The sequence below is a fragment of the Lampetra planeri genome, chromosome 14, assembly GCF_965212315.1.
Source record: "Lampetra planeri chromosome 14, kcLamPlan1.2.h2, whole genome shotgun sequence".
Lineage (NCBI taxonomy): Eukaryota > Metazoa > Chordata > Hyperoartia > Petromyzontiformes > Petromyzontidae > Lampetra > Lampetra planeri.
In genome coordinates, this window is record NC_136120.1 from 10,326,045 (window position 1) to 10,347,412 (window position 21,368).

At 47.1% G+C, this 21,368-nt stretch overlaps 2 protein-coding genes across 3 annotated transcripts; both read left to right on the forward strand.

Annotated features, from left to right (window-relative positions):
- The first annotated feature begins 3,956 nt into the window (after positions 1–3,956).
- BPNT2 (3'(2'), 5'-bisphosphate nucleotidase 2) lies at positions 3,957–12,346 on the forward strand. Its single transcript, XM_078600565.1, has 5 exons — positions 3,957–4,375; positions 6,226–6,385; positions 8,030–8,125; positions 9,630–9,794; positions 10,890–12,346. The coding sequence occupies exons 1-5, from the start codon at positions 4,019–4,021 to the stop codon at positions 11,141–11,143; spliced, it is 1,032 nt and encodes a 343-aa protein (XP_078456691.1). The 5' UTR covers positions 3,957–4,018; the 3' UTR covers positions 11,144–12,346.
- A 4,941-nt stretch (positions 12,347–17,287) lies between these two features.
- KCTD6 (potassium channel tetramerization domain containing 6) lies at positions 17,288–21,156 on the forward strand. Of its 2 annotated transcripts, none has more exons than XM_078600566.1 (2): positions 17,288–17,396; positions 19,678–20,716. In XM_078600566.1, the coding sequence occupies exon 2, from the start codon at positions 19,718–19,720 to the stop codon at positions 20,432–20,434; it is 717 nt and encodes a 238-aa protein (XP_078456692.1). In that variant the 5' UTR covers positions 17,288–17,396; positions 19,678–19,717; the 3' UTR covers positions 20,435–20,716. The 2 variants fall into 2 exon arrangements, with proteins under 2 accessions (XP_078456692.1, XP_078456693.1); XM_078600567.1 differs by having other exon boundaries at positions 17,307–17,396; positions 19,683–21,156.
- Positions 21,157–21,368: the final 212 nt, after the last annotated feature.

Below are 21,368 nucleotides of genomic sequence, written 5' to 3' on the forward strand. Positions count from 1 at the left end.
GCCCTGTGAGCCATTCGGCTCTTGAATCGGGTGCAACCGCAACAAACAAAAAACAAAAACATCAAAGTGAATATGTGACTAAGTGCAAACAGAAAATCCAAGAAAAGACAGCAAAATATTGCAGAAAAAACACCGTACACCAACGCTGGCAGGAGACAGATCATGAACATCATCATCATCAGCAGCAGCCTTGATCTATATACACTGCTGACTAATAGTTTCCCCAAGCCATCACCATTTCTCACGGGGTCATGGTGCAAAACTCCATGCAGGATCTGCGCACGAACCAATTGGATGTCCTGTCCAGCATGTTCCCTCATTTGGCTCCCATTCTGTTTGTCAGTTTCGACCTCGGCCGTCATCCCGTTCCCTGCCCAAGCCCACTTAAGAGTGATCAATGTCGACAGCGGGTGTTGTCCGAGCCACCATGTATTCCTCTTTGTCAGTGTCCCATGTTGCCACTTCATGCCCAAGCAACAGTAATATCCACATGCCCTTTGTTTTGTCATTCGTCACCTCGATTTAAAGCTTTCGTGACTGCAGGGATTCATCTTCTTGGTTCCTTCGGTAAAGTCACGTAGAATGGAAATAATAAAATAATAAAAATAAAACAAAATAATTCTCACGACGTTTCGGCCACAACGCAAGCAGCCGTCCTCGTGTGAATAACAGGTCTGTCGAGACGACAGAGTGAATGACACCCCAGGCTTGGAGCGTATATTTAAGCTTGTAACATATCTAGTAGTTCATCCTCATGAGACGTTAAAATAGCTGTTGGCCAATCATAGATGGTTAATTTGTTCTATATTGATGAGTTTTTGTGCTTGTGCACCACTGCCAATGCAGTATCAGACAATTGTATATCAGACAAGGGTCTATTCAATAGCATCACAATACAACATGGTTACCCGGGGTGTAATATGTCAGCAACTTTTAAAATGGGTTTCTAAATACAAATCAACGTATACATTTTAAAGGGCCCCGTGCTTAATGCTTTCAAGCTATCAATTCCGGTTCAGTGATTCTGCACTTGCTCTATTAATATAGTACTATACCGCCTTCAACTTTTATGAACGACTGGGTGTTTAAGGTTAGCGATTCGCCGTATTATCTGGCTGTGTAGCAAATGAAAAATTAAATGACTTTACTATGCAAGTAAAAAATTTGTGTTTCAATATTAATGTTTAAAAAAAACAATAGGGCCCCTTTATAACATATGCTACAGGCCCCGCACTTTAAAGGGCCCCGTGCTTAATGCTTTCAAGCTATCAATTCCGGTTCAGTGATTCTGCACTTGCTCTATTAATATAGCACTATACCGCCTTCAACTTTTATGAACGACTGGGTGTTTAAGGTTAGCGATTCGTCGTATTATCTGGCTGTGTAGCAAATGAAAAATGTAATGACTTTACTATGCAAGAAAAAAAATTGTGTTTCAATATTAATGTTAAAAAAAAAAATTAGGGCCCCTTTATAACATATGCTACAGGCCCCGCACTTGCTTAATTCGGCACTGTCACCACGGCCGACATTGAACCTGGGTCCAGGATGGGTCTCGCACCGAGCAGACGGCCTGGGGGCAGGGAGAGCCCGTCCGTACAGGCGAACTCGGGCGGTCGCCTCGGGCGCCAAGTTAAGTGGGGCACCAAATTCGATGAAAACAATAACGATGTCACATCAATTCCCGCGAGCGTACAGATGGAATATGAATTACACTTAATTTCTCAATATTTAGTAGTAGGTTTTTACCCTTTAAACTGGTACAAAAACTGACAAGGCATCATGTTTGCAATAACCACAACACAAGCAGTCAAAATGCAAACAAAAAGAAACAACTTTGATGATGATAATTATATGCACTGTCCTTGAAGTTGTGGTTATTGCAAACATGATGCCTTGTATAAAGGTGTCAGTTTTTGTACTAGTTTAAATGGTAAAAACCTACTACTATATTTTGCCACTGGAAAAGGAGGTCTCATAGTGTAAATTCTCAACATTTTTGCGAATGTATTGGTTGGAAAGACGGGTCAACGTAAAAACCGAATTCTTTTTAGGTTATATCGCGTAAATATATAAATGTGTCGTTAAACCCGCCACCACCCGACACAGCCAATTCGTAAGGTTTGTCACGTTAACAGAACGTGCCAATTCGTTGCCTGTACAGCAAGACCCGTGTGTTGCATTAGGGGCCGTCCATAAATGACGTCACTCGATTTTGGACGATTTTTGACCCCCCCCCCCCTCGTCACAAAAAGTCAGACCCCCCCCTCAAATATGACGTCACAAAGCTCTGCCCCCCCCCCCCCCAAAATATAAAACATGCTTCAAATCGCTTTAAACTATTGTCATTATAGTGCGTATTTAATGTGGCGCTGCACTCTGATGTTGTAGGAGAAAACATTTATGAAAAAGTCTATTTAATGAAATAGAACGTGTTGTCTATATTTATTTAAAGTTGCGCATTTTGATGTAACGTCACATTTCTAAAACCCCCCTCACCTCGTCACACATCGTCACAAATGTCTGACCCCCCGACCTAGGTGCGTGACGTCATTTATGGACGGCCCCTTATGGATGTTATTCGTCGCGAAAGCCTACGCGTTAAACAAAAGCAAATTACCTTGTTCTTCTTCGAAAGGTTGCCGGAGGAGGCCCTGGGCGACATCGTGATGGCACGTCCAGGAGTTGAACTCCACGTGGCGATTTCCCCCCTCCGCGTTTAGAATCCAACGACACGTGTTTTGGAGGACGTGGCCGCTAATAAAAGTGCCACTTCTGTTTAAAGCTTTCGTGACTGCAGGGATTCATCTTCTTGGTTCTTTCGGTAAAGTCACGTAGAAGGGAAGTAATACAATAATAAAAAAAATGTGGCCGAAACGTCGTGAGAATTATTTTATTATGTTTTATTTTTATTATTTTATTACTTCCCTTCTACGTGACTTTACCGAAAGAACCAAGAAGATGATTGCCACTTCTGTATAACTCTTTGTTTTTTTCGGTAAAGTCACGTAGGTAGCAAATTCATCTACGTGATTTGAAGCTTTCGTGACTGCAAGGATTCATACTCTTGGGGTTTTTTCGGTAAACTCACGTAGGTAAAAATAAAAAATAAAAATAAGTAATAAAACGAATAGAAATAAAATTATAAATCACGACGTTTCGGGCGCAACACAAGCGTCCGTCATCAGGTGCTGTGGTTGTCCCACCTGATGGCGGATTTATTATTTTATTTCTATTATGATTTCTATTATTTTTATTATTTATTTTTATTATTTATTTTCACCTACGTGACTTTATCGAAAAAAACCTTAGAGTATAATCTACGTGAACCAAAGAGTATGGATTCCTACGGTCACGAAAACGTCAAATCAAGATTGCCCCATCTGGAATATGCCACTCGGTGTTGAGCGATCGTCTGATGAAACAAGAGCTAAACAGTGGCCCTTACAACCTCCTGGTAAGACAACAACAACAACAACGAAACAAATGAGTTTGATGGCTTTTGTGAGTACTCCGAATTTGGAGCTTGTTGTATTACATTACATTTCTAAGTATACTATATTTGTGTTTCTATTTAATTTATACCTGATGATGATTGCTTGTGTTGCAATCGAAACGTCGTATGCTAGTATTTCATTTATTATTTTCTCTTTACACGTGACTTTACCAAAAGAACCAAAGAGTAACTCAGAAGTCGTAGTTTTTTTTAAAAATTTTGAAAATCCACGTTAAATTTCGATTTAAAGCTTTCGTGACTGCAGGGATTCATCTTCTTGGTTCTTTCTGTAAAGTCACGTAGAATGGAAATAATAAAATAAAGAAAGCTTACTTTTTATTATTTAATTATTTCCATTCTACGTGACTTCACCGAAAGAACCAAGAAGATGAAAAGTCCACGTTGTGAGTGGCAGCCGACGCCAAGAATCGAACGCATCGATTCCTGTGCGCGATCCGGCAAAATCGACGCGGTGTCTTCACTGAGGCAACGTGGACGTGGAGCTGGAAGCTGGTGGTGGTGATGGCGCTGCTGGGTCTCCGCTCTTCCACCCTCTGCATCGCTCTCATCGCGCTCGCCACCGTCGCTCTCCTCTACCGCCTGCTCGCCGCCCTCGGCGCCACGGGTGCCGGCCCCCCGTTCGCCTCGCAGCCCGCGGGAAACCGCGAGTTGGACCTGCGCGTCGTGCTGAGCGTGGCGTTGCTGGCGGCCGAGCGCGGCGGGTCGCGAGTGGCCGCGGCGCGCGGGGCGAACGCCGCCGGGCGCGTCCGCAGCAAGGGCAAGACGCGGGAGGGAGCCGAGGAGCTACTCACGCCCGGAGACATCGCGTCGCACCGCGCCATGGTCGCGGCCTTCCACCACGCGCTGCCCGGCGTCAAGGTGCGTGGAGCAGAGGTCAAAAACGGGGTTTGATTCCGTAGCCGTAGCCGTACCCGGCCGTACTAGGGTCGCAAATGGGTACCCTGGTACGGGTACTCGTTCCGTACCCGGGTACTCGTTCCCTACCCGTACCCTACCCGAAATGAGTGACAAACGGTGACTCACCAGTGACTCACGGCCTACCCGTACCCGGCCGCACCAGGGTCGCAAACGGGTACCCGTACCCGGGTACGGGTAGCCGGGTATCGGGTAGGGTACGGGTATCGGGTACCCGGTTGCGACCACTGGTGTGAAGGGTCGGCGCGGCCAACACCACCAACACCACCACCCGAATGTCAGTTTCAGTTTTATTTATTAGGTTGTAGCCCTGTGAGATATTCGGCTCTTGAATTGGGTGCAACCGCAACAAACAAAAAACATGAACAAGAAAACATCTTATAGTGACTACGCACAAACAGAAAAATCCAGGAAAAAAACAGCAAAGTCTACCAGAAAAAGAACCGTATAGCAATGCTGTGTGCAAAAATCCCAGTGGGATGCAAGTCAAACAACAACAACCACGGGTCCCCCCCTCCCTACACCCGGGTCGCAACGGGTCGTCCCCCTACCTCCGGGTCGCCAAGGCCCCTCCACTTCGGGACACCACGGGGACCCCCTCCCCACCCCTGAGTCACCCCCCCCACCCCCGGGTCGCCCCCACCCACCCCCGGGTCGCCCCCCCACCCACCCCCGGGTCGCCCCCCCACCCACCCCCGGGTCGCCCCCCCCACAACCGCCGGGTCGCCCCCCCACCCACCCCCGGGTCGCCCCCCCCACCCACCCCCCGGTCGCCCCCCCACCCACCCCCGGGTCACCCCCCCCACCCTCGGGTCGCCCCCCCCCCCCCACCTCCGGGTCGCCCCCCCCCACCCCCGGGTCGCCCCCCCCCACCCCCGGGTCACCCCACCCCCCCAAGTCCCCCCCCCCCCAAGTCGCCCCCCCCCCCAACTACCCACCCCTGGGTGTTCACCACGCGTCTGTCCCCCCCCCTGTGTGTGTGTGCTCACCACGTGACTGTCCCCCCCCCCCGTGTGTGTGTGTTCACCACGCCTCTCTCCTGCTCATTCCCTCCCACTGTCACCTGCCCAGCCACCTCCTTCATCTCATTTCCTCTCACTACCACCTGCCCAGCCACCTCCTTCACCTCATTCCCTCTCACTGCCACCTGCCCAGCCACCTCCTTCAGCTCATTCCCTCTCACTGCCACCTGTAGAGCCACCTCCTTCAGCTCATTCCCTCTCACTGCCACCTGTAGAGCCACCTCCTTCAGCTCATTCCCTCTCACTGCCACCTGTAGAGCCACCTCCTTCAGCTCATTCCCTCTCACTGCCACCTGTAGAGCCACCTCCTTCAGCTCATTCCCTCTCACTACCACCTGCCCAGCCACCTCCTTCAGCTCATTCCCTCTCACTGCCACCTGTAGAGCCACCTCCTTCAGCTCATTCCCTCTCACTACCACCTGCCCAGCCACCTCCTTCACCTCATTCCCTCTCACTACCACCTGTAGAGCCACCTCCTTCAGCTCATTCCCTCTCAATGCCACCTGTCCAGCCACCTCCTTCACCTCATTCCCTCTCACTGTCACCTGTTTAATCCCCAGATGTTCTTACTCTTCTTGATGAGCCGAACGTATCGCATTCTTCTCCCACCTGACTCAGCGGGATCTCTCTCTCTCTGTCTGTCTCTCTCCACTTGACTTTCCGTCCACACCCTCCCAGTCTGCATTCCTCTCGATGACCGCGAGCACCCTGATTCACGCGCTCCGAACGCCGTGCGGTTAACGTGCGGGTGCTGTGACGACGTCGCCACAGGTCATCTCCGAGGAGACTGACAACACGGACGTGGAGGATGTGGAATGGGACCACTCCATTCACCGTGAGGTCCTGGAGCGGATCCCACACCCCCAGCCAGCCTTGCAGAAGGCCCTGACAGTGTGGCTGGACCCTCTGGATGCCACACAGGAGTACACGGGTTTGACACGCACACACATGTTAAGTCAGTGGGACGCGTTGCATTCTAATTTTAGCATGCGTTCACCCACTGAAATGGATACATGCACTGTACGAACTGGCACGATCTATTGTCAAGTTGATTTTGTTTAACCGGGTGAGCTCAGGAGACCGGGACGACTTTCAAATGCAAGAGTGACTTGGGTCAGCCAAAAATAAAGCGTTGACATGAACGAAGAGTTGGCAAATAGAAATCTGAGCATAATCAAACATATAGACTTGAGATGCCATACAGCTGAACGAAACCCGTGAGTGGAATGACAAAAAAACATTCGATTCCCTGATAATTCTTCAGGAAAAAGTTATTCTCCGCTTTGGGTCATTTTAAAATTCCGGATTGAAGGACGGCTTTTCTACGTTACAGTAAAACCTCGTTATTTCAGTATTTGATAATTCGTAATTGGGGATAATTCGACATGGCTGCGCTTTCGGCATATATGCAGTGTGAGTGTTTTATTGGGGCAAGATGCACTGGGGAGTATCATTGTACATAATTCGGAATGTTTAATAATAAGAAGGGTTTACTGTACGTTGAGTTGCTCAAGAACTCCTGGCATTGGGCTAAAAAGGAATTTACCCTTTTTAAATAATTTTTTTTATTTTCCGAGTGAATCGTGGATGTAGCCCCTGTTTTTAACACTGACATTGATTCCAACTTTCCCCCAGGTCTCATACCCGAAAACTTGATAGTTTAGTTCGCTGTGCGTTTGGTTTTTCATGTATACCTCGCGAAGGACTGTACGGTTGGGTTTCTTATGAAAGAAATCATAAAAAACACACACAAACACTGAAACACTCTCACTGGAGTCGGTGAGCGGTGGTTGCGTTTAATTTGGGGACAAGCAGCGTCGCCTTCATGTTGTGGTAATTGTGGGGCCATCTTTACCTGCAGAGTGGACTCACGGTGACCTAATCAGCCTCACACTTGATTATTTCAGCTGGTTAAGGCCCATTGAGCTTGACCACACTGTGACAAGGACAACCACAGCCCAAGACAGCGGGCAGTCAGTGGCAGCAGTTACACAAGACATTGCAAGGAGGGAATGTGCAAACTAATATGCATTACAAAAATTAGTTACACAAGGTAATCATTTATGGTTTATCAATAGAAGTGGTTTTGGAATTTACACAAGCGAATACTTCTCATGGACTGGGGGGCTTTGGGAACGTTGGGGTTTTAGCACGTGCCCCATAAGACGAGCAGACTGCTCAATAACTTTGTGTGCAGGTACAAAAGAGAGAAATCGGAAAGGTTTAAATTTTTCACTGCTGGGCACCGGTGTGTTTGTTCACCCACTTTGTGTTCACTAAAACGAAGGATAGAGCTTCGCGGGAATGTCAGCCGCTACAATTTGCGATTCCCACTACGAGTCGCCAAGTGCGTGTGGACGATGCGCGCGCGTTCGCCGAAACAGCAGGAGCATCGCATCTTGTGTTGGTGCTGATCCTGCGCAAATGGGCCTTGCAATGAATGAGCTTCCCAAACACCCAGGTGATGGCAGTGGCTCTGGTGACGATCCAGCACCACTCTCGCTGAATGCAATTACTCGCGAGTCTGCGTACAGCACCTCACCCGGCTCCTCTCGTGTCGTTTCCCTGGATGCAGATAACCTCGTAAAGTACGTGACCACGATGGTGTGTGTGGCCATCAATGGGAAGCCGGTTATCGGAGTCATCCACAAGCCGTTCCTCAAGCTGACCGGTGCGTAGAGGCCGTCGTTGCGTTTGTATTTTCTCTGTTGCTGTGGTCATTGTTGCTGAGTGTACAAGCAAATAATTTCAGAGCCAGTCGTGACTGAGTGACCGATAATACATGCCAGGGATGTTCTCGGGAGGGCTATAAAACCGATAGCTCTTGTGAAGCTGGACCAATGGGGGCATACTGCAGATGATGGGAAACACAGCAGAACTTCAGTAATCAGCTGCGTTGATCTGGGGGGAGCCTAATCTGCGGTGATCCTGTAATCTGTGCCGTACCCCGTGTGCTGTGCGTCGCCCACGTGGGCTCGTACTGACCTTGAGCTCTCGTTCTCGTGAGATTTAATGGTATTAATGAGTTGAAATGTGTTTTTGTTAAACATTAAATTGAACCAATTTACACGTATGTAGGGGAATGGATAACGTGCGAGTAGTAGGCTGTGGTCAGCGCACGCGGCTGTGTGCACCGCACGGGCTGTCAGGTTGGAGGCGGTTTCTATGTTTGCTGGTGGAGCCCCTCATGCCTTGAGTCAAACACCGCGATGCTTTCTTGTGCGTTTGCCATTAAACCGAGACACGAGGAGTCTTCTGATGGAGTTGCTTGTACATTTGGAATTATGTCCACTCGACGCAGCTAGCCGGTGTGGCTGCTTGAGAGTATACTCTTACGTTTTTTCGGTAAAGTCACGTAGGTAAAAGGTAAAAAAATTTTTTTTTAAATAATAAAAAATTATAGAAATAATATTCTTTCTATTATTTCTTATTATTTATTTTTTACTTACGTGACTTTACCGAAAAAACCTAAGAGTATGAATCCTTGCAGTCACGAAAGCTTCAAATCTAGAACTGCTTGAGAGTGTTGAGTGAACGTGCGGTTCGGCAGTGATTTCACTGCATGGGGTACGAATCCGGAAACTTTCACCGCTGTCACGGATACTTGGAGGGATTTCTGTGGTCCTGCTTCCTGCCGCATAATTGGGGAAAGGAGAAGGTCGCACTCACGTCGTGTTCACCTTCTGGCTTGGGCATGGTCGTGGTGGTGGTAGTCCACATGTCTCTGGCCCACGTCCCTCTCCCGCTTGTTTACCCAGGAAGCCTCACCCGGGTCTCAAGACTCTTTTTTCAGGAGCGGCAATGTCGCAATGTGTGATTTCAATTAGTTATTTACGGTAATTATTTTCAGAATTTTGATGTTTTGGTTAATACCAGTGACAATGTATGTTACGTTGTTTCGCTATTGGAGGTAAATAGAGAAGACGGAGGAAACGCAGAACAGGGGGAGAGAATACAAACTCGGCAAGCTCTCACTCCGACTGCAGAACAGGGGGAGAGAAAACAAACTCCACATAGAAAGCCGCCCGAGTTGGGAATTGAACCCAGGGCCCTCTTGCTGTGAGGCACGAGTATTGCCACTTGCACTGCCCCCCTGCTGCTTAAACTGTGTGTAAATTGCCTTTGCGTGCGTTTGTGATTTCCGTGCGTGAATGCGTGGGGTGCGCTGCTTGCAGTGTGGGGATTTGTTGGCCGTGGGCACTCGGCCAATGTGCAACAGCGCCACGCGGGACACGAGTCTCCGGTGTTCATCGTCTCTCGGTCCCACGCCGGCAACGTCGCTCGGCAGGCACACGCAGCTTTTGGCAACAAGTCCGTGATCGTCCCGGCTGGAGGCGCAGGTAAAAGTCGACCACGAGGGGCGGTTCAGTTGCGGGGTTTCTTTGCCTCGCTATGAGACATCTCCTTTACCAGTGGCAAAATATAGTGTTAGGTTTTTACCCTTTCAACTGGTACAAAAACTGACACCTTTATACAAGGCATCAAGTTTGCAATAACCACAACACAAGCAGTCAAAATGCGAACAAAAAGAAACAACTCTGATAATGATATGCACTGTCCTTGAAGTTGATTGGTCCACACCCAAGACAGCTTTTCTTAGAGCCTAGTCTCCATTGGTGTTGGACCAGATGACGCCAAAAGGCGTACAACAATCATTATCAGAGTTGTTTCTTTTTGTTTGCATTTTGACTGCTTGTGTTGTGGTTATTGCAAACTTGATGCCTTGTATAAAGGTGTCAGTTTTTGTACCAGTTGAAAGGGTAAAAACCTATTACTATTTCTTTGCCTCGCCGGTGACTGCGGTGCAGACACGGGTAAAGATGGTCGCGACAAACGCGACATTTCAGTGGAGAGACGCGGTGTGATGGTGAGCATACTGCACTGGCAACCCGGACGTGTCTCGTGCGATTCCATCTCCCGTCACGGCGGTTGAAACAATCTGGGCAAGTTTCTCAAATCCACCACCACCTCTGTTTATCCAGCCGTGTAAACGGGCGCACCTCAGTCGATCAGCGGGTCGTGTGCGGTGGGGTAAAGTGTGGGTATTCCGGCCTCTTCCAAGACGACTGGGCAGTGTGGAAGAGTAGACCAAACACCCTCGATAGATCTCCATCGGGCGTGAACGAGCAAGGATGCACCGTTTTATAAATGAGGGCAACAATGGAGGGCAGAGGAGCGACGCTCACAACAATGAGTGCAGCGCCGGGCAGCTAAAACACAGGTGGCGCATCTGCCTGTCATCTCAGTAAGTCAAGCCATGGCACCTGGGTCTGTCCCATGACCTCCTGCCAGCGGGCGTTCGACACTTCACGTGGCTTTAAAATGCACATAGGTTTTCACAGGCGCGGTGGTGACATCACCGTTACTTAGTGGCGAATGGCGGTTGTTGTTGTGTGGTGCCAGGCAAGTATGTGGTTTTCTTTCCGTCACTACAGGGTACAAAGTGCTGTCCTTGCTTGACGTGACGGGGGACGACTCGGACAAGGCGGACGTGTACATCCACACGACGCTCATCAAGAAGTGGGACATCTGCGCTGGCAATGCCATTTTGACTGCACTGGGTGGCCACATGACCACGCTGCGCGGAGAGGAAATCGTGTACGAGGGCTCGCCCAAAAACGAGGGTGGCCTGCTGGCAAGTGCAACACTCGACCACACGCTGTTGCTGAAGAAGCTGTCTGTGCTGTAACGGAGGTCCTTACCGCAGGTTACAGCACAGGCGGCAAGAAGGCCCCCTGGGTTCGATTGCTAACTTGGGCGTCTTTCTTTTTGGGGTTTGTATGTTCTCCCTCTGTTCTGCATGGGTTTCCTCTGGGATTTCTTGTTTTCTCCTATAAGCTAAAAAAAGCACAGACACAATGCTGAAAAATGACCTGTAAATGCCTCGTTTGGAATTGGACGTAGCAACATCGCGCCGCTTCTGCGAAAGCTTGTCAGGACCCTCCTCAAGTATCATCTTGAGACTCATTGAGGCCATGCTGGATAAACGAATTGGATTATAAAAATGCAGAACTCCTCTTATCTGCAGGGAAATGTCTGTATGTATGTATGTTGGGACTTCTTTTGAAATGTACGTAGGCAACCGTTCTATTTGGAAGTGCGATGGGAGACCAATTTTACAGAAATTAGGAGACCAATATTACAGATCCTCTTAACCACGCGGTTATCCACAATTTTAGTCCTCTTATCCACGGAGTAAACATCTGCGCAAGTCCCCTTCTCAGCAAAAAGATCACAGGTTATTAGGACTTTCTCCAATGCAGCAGGGGTATTTGAGGCATAAAGTGTTGGCAAATGCAATTTTTATCACGCGTAATAGGATGCTCTTCTGCAAAGATTTATGGGGGATAAGTCACGGATAATTGTAAGAATATGGACCGTGGATAATAGGAGTTTTCAAATATCCTATAGCCTCCACGGATACTATGATTTGTAGATCATAGGGCTGTGGATAAGAATAGTTGTGTAACAATAAGTTCCAAAAACACAATATTAACAGACCAATTAAAAACTCCCTGGCATCTTCATGAACACTGCCGCAGCCAACAAACGTAGAATACTCGCGTTTCTAGTGCCGTCTTTTCGGAGCAGAGAGCAGCCAGTACATTCAGATTTAATTGTAATTTGAGAATTAATTTAATCACGTGGTACTTTGAAAACGGTGGGGAATTGTACGTGAGATGTGTATATTGTTTATAGCTCAATAGCTTCCATTGGGTAACCAAAATACATTTAATTAGAAAGAAAAGCTGAAACGAAAAATGAATGCATGTATCGATTTAGGGAAATGTCTCAAGTCACTCTGGGAATCAAGATCGGTTGTAATGTGTTATGTATTTTGGCCAATTAAAGTCTCTTGCGCCAAGTCAGTCGATACATAGGGGCTGTAAAACGTGTCCGTACACAATTATCCACAATATATATATACACACACTTGTACTTGCACGTAACGATGTAAGTACTGTACAAACCCTAGCTGTTATACGAAGACTGTGAATGTATTCAGAGTCTGCAAGGTCACCTGTGTTAAAATTGAATTTGCACACAACGTTCATTCACCAGAGTGCGAAAGACACGTTGAGACGTTCGTTCCACCCAGGTGGTTTGGCATTCTGAGGTTGGGAATGGCGTTCTGCTCTTTTGGGCCTCAGACATTGGTCATTTTAGGCATCGTCAGTGACTTGAGCTAATTTATACACCTCATGGGTACCTCTGGAACTGAGCGGTTTTGTTCCACGGGCTTTTTAAAATCCTTTATATTAAGTTCGCTTGCTTGCTTAGGACCGTGCAAATCTTTCGGTCGTTTTTTAACCCACTTCCCGTGATCCAATCGAGCTGACATTTTGCACACAGACTCGTTGTGCGTGACAATTAATGTTCGTGAATTTTTTTTCCAAATTTTTCCACTTTTTAGGAAAAAATAAATTATATTTAATTACCAATTGCTTAATGGTGGCAGGCAATCATCTGACCCATAGGTGGCAGCCATCTCAAGCCAGAGGACGAGAGGACTCTAGCCGCCACGCATATAAAGGATTTATAGTGAAAAACTTTGTTTTTACGGGTTAATTTTTTCTTGGTGTAAATATTTGTGGTGACCCAATGCTACTGAAAATGATATGCTCCCAGAAGGGATTTGTATAGAATGCTGTAGGTTTATTTTTGATGTGGGAGCAGATACGGGATAGATACTTATGGTTGTGCCTCTCTTTATTTTCATATGGTTACAAGATAAGTGGGGCTGAGTGCAGATATTTAATTGAATATGTTTATTGAGCTTTCATAGAAGGTGTTTACCAACATTCGGATAATACGCCATCGATCCAATACGTCCTTGATAAGCAGCAGTCTGCTTAAGGGGAACCCAGGGTGTGTTCACAATGTGGGGAGGTTCAAGGAACATCAAATTAAATATCTCAATATAAGGTGAGGTTTATTTTAATTTTTTTGGTAATGTTCATAGTTTTAACAATATTTTTATGAATATCCCAGTGTCTTGCGCATCTGGCTATAAACATATCACATGTTAGGCTTTTCCAGAATGGTAAAATAGCCGTACGTTTAAGCAAACATCAAATGATAAGCTTACACATTATTGGGAGTAATTTTAACACCTCTGCTTACTGAAATATTGACAACGGTTTCTTCTTTAGAGCACCGTAGTGGTAGTTAAACACCGAGAGAGGTGGTCTTGGGTTTTTTCCTAGAAGAAACGTATTGATGTTCATCGTGTCAGTCCTGCAGTGATTTTCCTGGCTAGAATGAAAGTGGTGCGGGGAATTATTTGGACTGATATGGTAGGATCGTATTGAACGCAGTGAATTTTTTGAGCTGCTGGAACTTTATATCTTGATGAGAGGTAGAGGAGCAGGCTGTGCCTATTGCAGTGGGAGTGGTGCTGAGGGTTTGGCAGCATGGGCTGCTGTCAGATATTTGCGTCTTCCCTTCTTACCTGCGTTGGGTTTCAGATCGCAGACACACGTACCGAGGGTGAGACCGGTGCTGGGAGGGTAACGATATGCTGTCCCTTCTCCAGTGCCGACGCAACATTGTTTTAAACACTTAGCGCATTAAAACCTGTACAACTCGAGTCCACGTGGGACACAGTCCCTCGTGTTTGATGTGCTCTCTCCTGGCATCAAGGTTTAAAGCGTGTCGATATGCCACACCTTCGTGGAAAATTAACGACACGTTTACTCGCTGCTCGCGAACTCGAACGTGTGATCCTATTTGAACATCGGAATCTAAATATTTATCCTGGAGGAATCCGATGAGCTATAAAGATATTTTTTTACAGATGTCCAGTCGCGGCGGGAAAGAACGTCGCAATAACAAAGAATACAAAAACACGATGGTAGTGCAGAGTACAAGAAAGGTAAACAAATCACCCAAACAAATAAAACTAAACAATCCCCATCCTATCCGGGCAAAGCCCACTGAGGTATTACCTTATGGTGCAGAAGCGACCTGGCCACAAATGATAGCTCGATAAAGTGGCTTGTCATTTGAACATTTATAGCAGGAAATTAATTGAAATAATCTCAATGCATGTTTCTAACATACATGAGGAATGGAGAAGATGGCAGAGGTTTGGTTGTTCTTGAGACTTCACAGATACTTTTAGGAAAACATAAGTGTGAATTAAATCTCGCCGCCAAAGTGAACAGCACAGTTTCTGTTACATCTGATAATCAAAACAGCTGTACAGTGGTACCCCGGAGATCGAACTTAATTTGTTCCAGAATGCCATTCGAACACCGAATTAATTTTCCCCATAAGAATTAATGTAAATGACATTAATTGGTTCCAGACACAAGAAATCTCTCAAAGTATTTTTACACGAAGTTTACAGTAATTACATGCATAAAATCATACGGAAAAAAAACAAGAAACAATAAATAAATGGAGACATTGTGTATGGATAAACACAAAAAACACTAAAATTATGGAAATTAACGAAAAAGTTAAGGCATGATGCTTTGCGGGTCTGCACTGGGTGAGAGTTTCGTGTTAACCGAGCCTCTCACACGGTAAAACCTTCGTCTGGGAAAGCGTCACGCACGCTGGCCATACGCGTCTCAGCCGCACAGGTTCTTTCAAGTCACGATTGCCCGTTCGACCTCCGAATTTCGTTCGGTTTCCGGGGCAAAAAATGTTCGCAAATATCGTTCGAACACCGATTTGTTCGAGTTCTGGTGCGTTCGATCTCCGAGGTTCTACTGTATAACGATTATGTCTTTCAGCTTAACGCAGTGTGCTCGAGATGTCTCCCAGATGCCGTTAGTTGTCGTGCGCACGACTGATGCGGTGATCTTCACCGAGGGCGTCGACAGCAACCTCAGCCGGCTGTGGAGAACACATTAAGAAGGCATCCCCATATTGCCAGTGCCTTCTGCAGTTCCCTCCATCGCGACATCGTTCAGCCGTCGACATTTTCAGGCTTCTGTTCCTGGTCGATGGCACCGATCTCTCTCCTAGAAACTGAAGTCCCTAACCCACGATTCTCTCGTGAGGTCACCTTGGTTGAGCGGTTTCGAATGTTTGGAGATGAAACACAGTTGGTTGTTAAAATATTCAATTTTCTGTAATGATAAGGGAATGTCGCAACATCAAATTATTTCGAGGTGTTATGTTTGTATGTAAGGTGGGATTTACGGGGTTCTGTGGGCTGGGTTTTTTTATTCCCATTTTGTAATGTTTGGTGTGTTTCCCATATTAAAGCTCATACAAGTGGCTGTGACATCTCCATATGATCTGTAGTGTGTTACACAATATTTTGGAAACGTTTGGAACGAGGTAACCTGTTTCCTCGATTGTGTGTGCTACTCGGTGCCCAGTGTCATTATGTTTATGCTCTTATGATGTGTATGTTTACGCTGTGGACTCGCCTAGGTCCCACGTGGAGTATTGTGTAAAACAACTTCAGGCTGAATGTATTTTACCCACGCCAACAAATACAATCAAAACCAATAATAATGACTTGTTTATCCAGGAAACCACACGTTGTCACGGTATCTTATCAGTCGCGTCCTGCTACGTTGGATTATTTTGGGGTGTTTTCAGGCAGTGAATGAGTGTTTGTGCGCGTGGCGAGGAAACCGGAGCACCGGGAGAAAACCCCACGCATTGCGCGAGGGGGCAACACTCGATCCCCGTACAGATGGAAAGTAGATGGCGCTGAGTCCACCTGCTCCACTTCCTTCTGCTGGCGAGTCGGGCGATGGCACCTAGATGGCCACTGGTATGAGGCAGTTGCATGCCTGCCAGCCCCTGATCAGTGCCTACCTTAAATTGTGACACTTTCGTGACTGCAGGAATTCATATTCTTGGTTCTTTCGGTACGTAGATAGAAAATACAAATAAAATAAAAAATGTTTAATTTTAGTTAATTATTTTGATGAAATAAAATAAATACAATATTTTTTTTATTTTAGTTTATTATTTTTATTTTCTATACACGTGTCTTTACCGAAACAGCCACATTTACTGTATAAAGTGAAGAGAAACCGTAAATTTGGCTGTGGCTGTTCCACCTGAAGACGGAGACTTGTGTTGCCTCCGAAACGTCGTGATTTAATTTAGTTATTTTCATTTATTATAATGTTTTATTATTTTTTACCTACGTGACTTTACCGAAAAAACCTAAGCGTATGAATCCTTGCAGTCACGAAAGCTTCAAATCTGGTGACATCACGTCACGCTGTGATGTTATCCCCGGTGACATCACGTCGGCCAAACGAGGCCGTTGACGTCATGTCGCGCTGTGATGTTACCCCTGACATCACGTCGGCCAAACGAGGCCGGTGACGTCACGTCGCGCTGTGATGTTATCCCCGTGACATCACGTCGGCCAAACGAGGCCGGTGACGTCGCGCTGTGATGTTATCCCCGGTGACATCACGTCGGCCAAACGAGGCCGGTGACGTCATGTCGCGCTGTGATGTTATCCCCGTGACATCACGTCGGCCAAACGAGGCCGTTGACGTCATGTCGCGCTGTGATGTTACCCCTGACATCACGTCGGCCAAACGAGGCCGGTGACGTCACGTCGCGCTGTGATGTTATCCCCGTGACATCACGTCGGCCAAACGAGGCCGGTGACGTCGCGCTGTGATGTTATCCCCGGTGACATCACGTCGGCCAAACGAGGCCGGTGACGTCATGTCGCGCTGTGATGTTATCCCCGTGACATCACGTCGGCCAAACGAGGCCGGTGACGTCATGTCGCGCTGTGATGTTATCCCCGTGACATCACGTCGGCCAAACGAGGCCGGTGACATCACGTCACGCTGTGATGTTATTTCCGTGACATCACGTCGGCCAAACGAGGCCGGTGACGTCATGTCGCGCTGTGACGCCACGTGGAGAGACGTTCGCTGCTGCTGCTGCCGCTGCCGCCTCGCCAACGATGGAGGAGCCTCCGCGCGGGGACGTCTCCTCCGGTAGAGTTGCGGCTCCGAGACGCCCTCACTGGCGTTGAGGAGGAGGAGGAGGCGGTCGTGGTGGGCGGATTCCCCAAGGGCCCCGTGCCTGTGGCTGACGGAAAGGCCGCAAGCCTCGAGCCCAGGGCCAGGCCGGCTCGCAGTCGAGGGGGCCTTGGCTCGCGGACGCGATTTGATCTCGATTTTAAGCTTTCGTGACTGCATGGATCAATATTCTTTGGTTCTTTCGGTAAAGTCACGTAGAAGGGAAATAATAAAATAATGGACATGAAACATATTTTCTTGTTGTGGTTTTCACAGCTGATGATGATTGCTGGTGTTGCAATCGAAACGTGAGAATTTAATTGTTTTATTTTTTATTATTTCTCTTCCACGTGACTTCACCGAACGAACCAAGAATACGATTTGATTTGTCGTCGTCGTCGTAGCTACCGAGATTGATGACTCGCGAAAGGCTCAGCCGAGTCTCACGTCTCCGAAGGAAGTTGTTGCTGCTGCTGCGGTGCAATCCCAATCGAGGGCATTGCCAGATGATCGTTTCAGCGTCGGGATCTGTGTGGCCAATGTGAAAAGCGCGTGTGGGTGTTTTCATTGATTACAGCTGTTATTAGGGGATCGAACCCAGGGACTTGTTGATGCGAGGCGCGACTTTCGTAGCGATGTTTGTGACCGAACACATGGCGGGGTTTTTTCCCCTCTCTTCTTTAATGTGATCAAGTTTCAAGTTCATTTATTAGGTATAGCCCTGTGAGCCATTCGGCTCTTGAATCGGGTGCAACCGCAACAAACAAAAAACATGAACAAAAAACATCTTAAAGTGAATATGTGACTAAGTGCAAACAGAAAATCCAAGAAAAGACAGCAAAATATTGCAGAAAAAACACCGTACACCAACGCTGTGTGCAAAAATCCCAGTGGGATGCAATAGCAGCAGAGGGGCTGGTCACCCCGTGGTGCCCTTATAAAACTCAACGTTTAACCTACTCACGCCGGCTTGTGCCCACCCTCACAGTCGGGCATATTTGCGGAATACACCACGCCGCCGTTGACCCTGGCCATTGACCGAGCAACCCAACGTTCCTACCAGCTCCCTCCGCAGGAATGTGTTTAATTAGCTTAAGTAAAGCTGACCGCCGACGAGATTGCGTTTACCGGAAGTTCAACTTGTGGTTGAATCGCCTATGCGCCCGCACAAGTTGCACCGGCGTGGCTGGTTCGGGGCGCTGTGTACGCGTGAGACGTGTGCTGATGATGTGAAGGGGTCAGGCCGTGGGAAGGAGAGGCCGTGTGTGTTGTCTGCTTGCGTGATAATGGTTGGTACGTTCTCCAGAGCAACGCTCGCGACGATTGTGTTGCGTTTCAAGGAACCTTACTCTTAGTTCTTTTGGTAAAGTCACGTAGGTAAAAAATGAAATTAAAATTAATAAAAAATAAAAAAAATAAAATCACGACGTTTCGGAGGCAACACAAGCTTCCGTCTTCAGGTGAAACTGTCACAGCAAAAAAATCTGTATCCGTTTCACCTGAAGAGGGAAGCTTGTGTTGCCTCCGAAACGTCGTGATTTTATTGTTTTTATTTTGTATTAATTTCATTTTTTACCTACGTGACTTTACCGAAAGAACTAAGAGTATGAATCCTTGCAGTCACGAAAGCTTCAAATCTACAAGTTTCAAGGAACCACATTTTACAAACTGCAGACTCTTTTCACGTATTGGCAAGGACATTGTCTTCAACGTTGAATTACAAATAATTGTGTAATTTTTGTTAAACAAGCATCCCAGACTGGATTCCTTCATGTCTTTCAAACAAGGTGTGGTATAGAGAATCGTGTCTGTGATGCTGCACACTGGTATGGTTTGCGCGGTATGGCATGTCCAATGCAGCATTTATTTCAAGTCCCACACGGCGTGTTTCGCGTGGCGAGCTCAGAACACCCTGGGTTGTGAATGTTCAAGCAGTAATTGTGCGGCAATACCCAACACTTTTTTTAAATAATTCATGCCACGAAATGCAGAAATGACTTTTTTTTATCACATTCCAGCAAAACTTAAATGGCTCACTGTATTGTTGTGTTATTCAAATAACTATGTGCCAAAAAGATGTGGCACTACTTAAGCATATTGGCACAAGATAGAGGAAAGTGGAAACAAATTACGAAATGTTCAGTGGACACCTACGGGCTATCTGCTCATGGATTGCTATGATGATAAAGTACCTGCCAATATTTGCTTTGGGCCTGATGATTATAATGCTTAAAATACATTTTGTTTTTCCAACCAGCCCAGTGCCCATCTGCATCTCGCGGTGAAGATGAGGAGCCATGGGAGACATCATCATCATCATAATAATAATGTCGGAGCCTGTGACGCTGAACGTGGGCGGACACCTTTACAGCACGTCGCGCGCCACGCTCACGCGCTACTCGGATTCCATGCTGGGTGCCATGTTCAGCGGGGATCTGCCGACGGCCAGAGACGCGCAGGGGCACTACTTCATCGACCGCGACGGGCCGCTCTTCCGCTACGTGCTCAACTTCCTGCGCACTTCAGAACTCACCCTCCCGCAGGACTTCAAGGAGATTGATCTCCTACGAAAGGAGGCTGACTTTTATCAAATAGAGCCGCTCATCCAATGCCTCAATGAGCCAAAGCCCCTTTACGCGTTGGATACTTACGAGGAGACAGTGGAGCTGGCAAGCACTCGCAAGCTAAGCAAGTACTCGAACCCAGTGACTGTGATCATTACGCAGCTCACCATCACAACCAAGGTGTTTGCACTGCTCCAGAGTATCGCCGGAAACTTCACGCGCTGGAACAAGCACATGATGGATACGCGCGACGCGCAAATGTCTTTCACGTTTGGGCCGTGTGATTATACGCAAGAAGTGTCGCTGCGCGTGCACCTGTGGGAGTACATTGCACGCCAGGGGTTTTCTCTGAGATGCTCCCGCGTGCACCACATGAGTGAGCGTGCCAATGAGAACACAGTCGAGCACAACTGGAGCTTTTGCCGCCTGGCGCGGAAGAGCGACGATTGATCGTCGCGTTGCATCTCGTGGCCTGATGAATTTTTCACCACCTTGTCCCGTTTGCACCTCCTGTGAGTTTAGATGTCGGGACTCGAACCAGTGAGTGTATGCCATGAAATTACAAAGTTACGCATCGCCCATCGCTCCTACTTTTTTTTTTTACCAAAACACCTCTCCGTGGGCACAATGTCTTGTCCTTGAGCAATGAACATGGACGCCGGGTTTTCATGCCAGGCCCCGATGGGCTGATATAACCAGACCCTATTGTCGCTAACAACACGTACCCCAGCAGTGTATGACTATTGGGGGATCTTTATTTCGTGACATCCGGTTTTCGCCTCGCAGCCCACGAATTTCAGCGAGCGCATAATCAGACTGGCATAGGGCAGGAAGAGCTGGTACAATAGGATTCGAAGTGGTATGTTTCGTGTATTTGGGATGAGAGGTTATATAATGTGCTTTGGGATGCTGGGGTTAGATGTTAATCGGCAACACGCCCAGCCACCCAGTGCCTTCCCAGTTGTGATGTTTACACACCACACCAGGGGCTCTTATCAGGTCGAGCAACCTCTGGAAGGCCCACAACAGAATCGGGATCGAACCCATGCTGCCAGAATCATAATGGTTTCCTCCGGTATCAAGACATATTCACATCTTCTTGGTTCTTTCGGTAAAGTCACGTAGAATGGAAATAATAAAAATAAAATGAAACAATAAAAGAATAATTATAATTATTTTCTTATGTTGAATTTTATTTTTATTATTTTATTATTTCCCTTCTACGTGACTTTACCGAAAGAACCAAGAAGATGAATCCCTGCAGTCACGAAAGCTTTAAATCGAAATATTCACATGTTAATGCAGTACACAACTGCACCACCACGCCATACACTGTTGTAGTATGTGTATGTTTGGTGAGTGGGATTCTCGTATCCAACCAGTG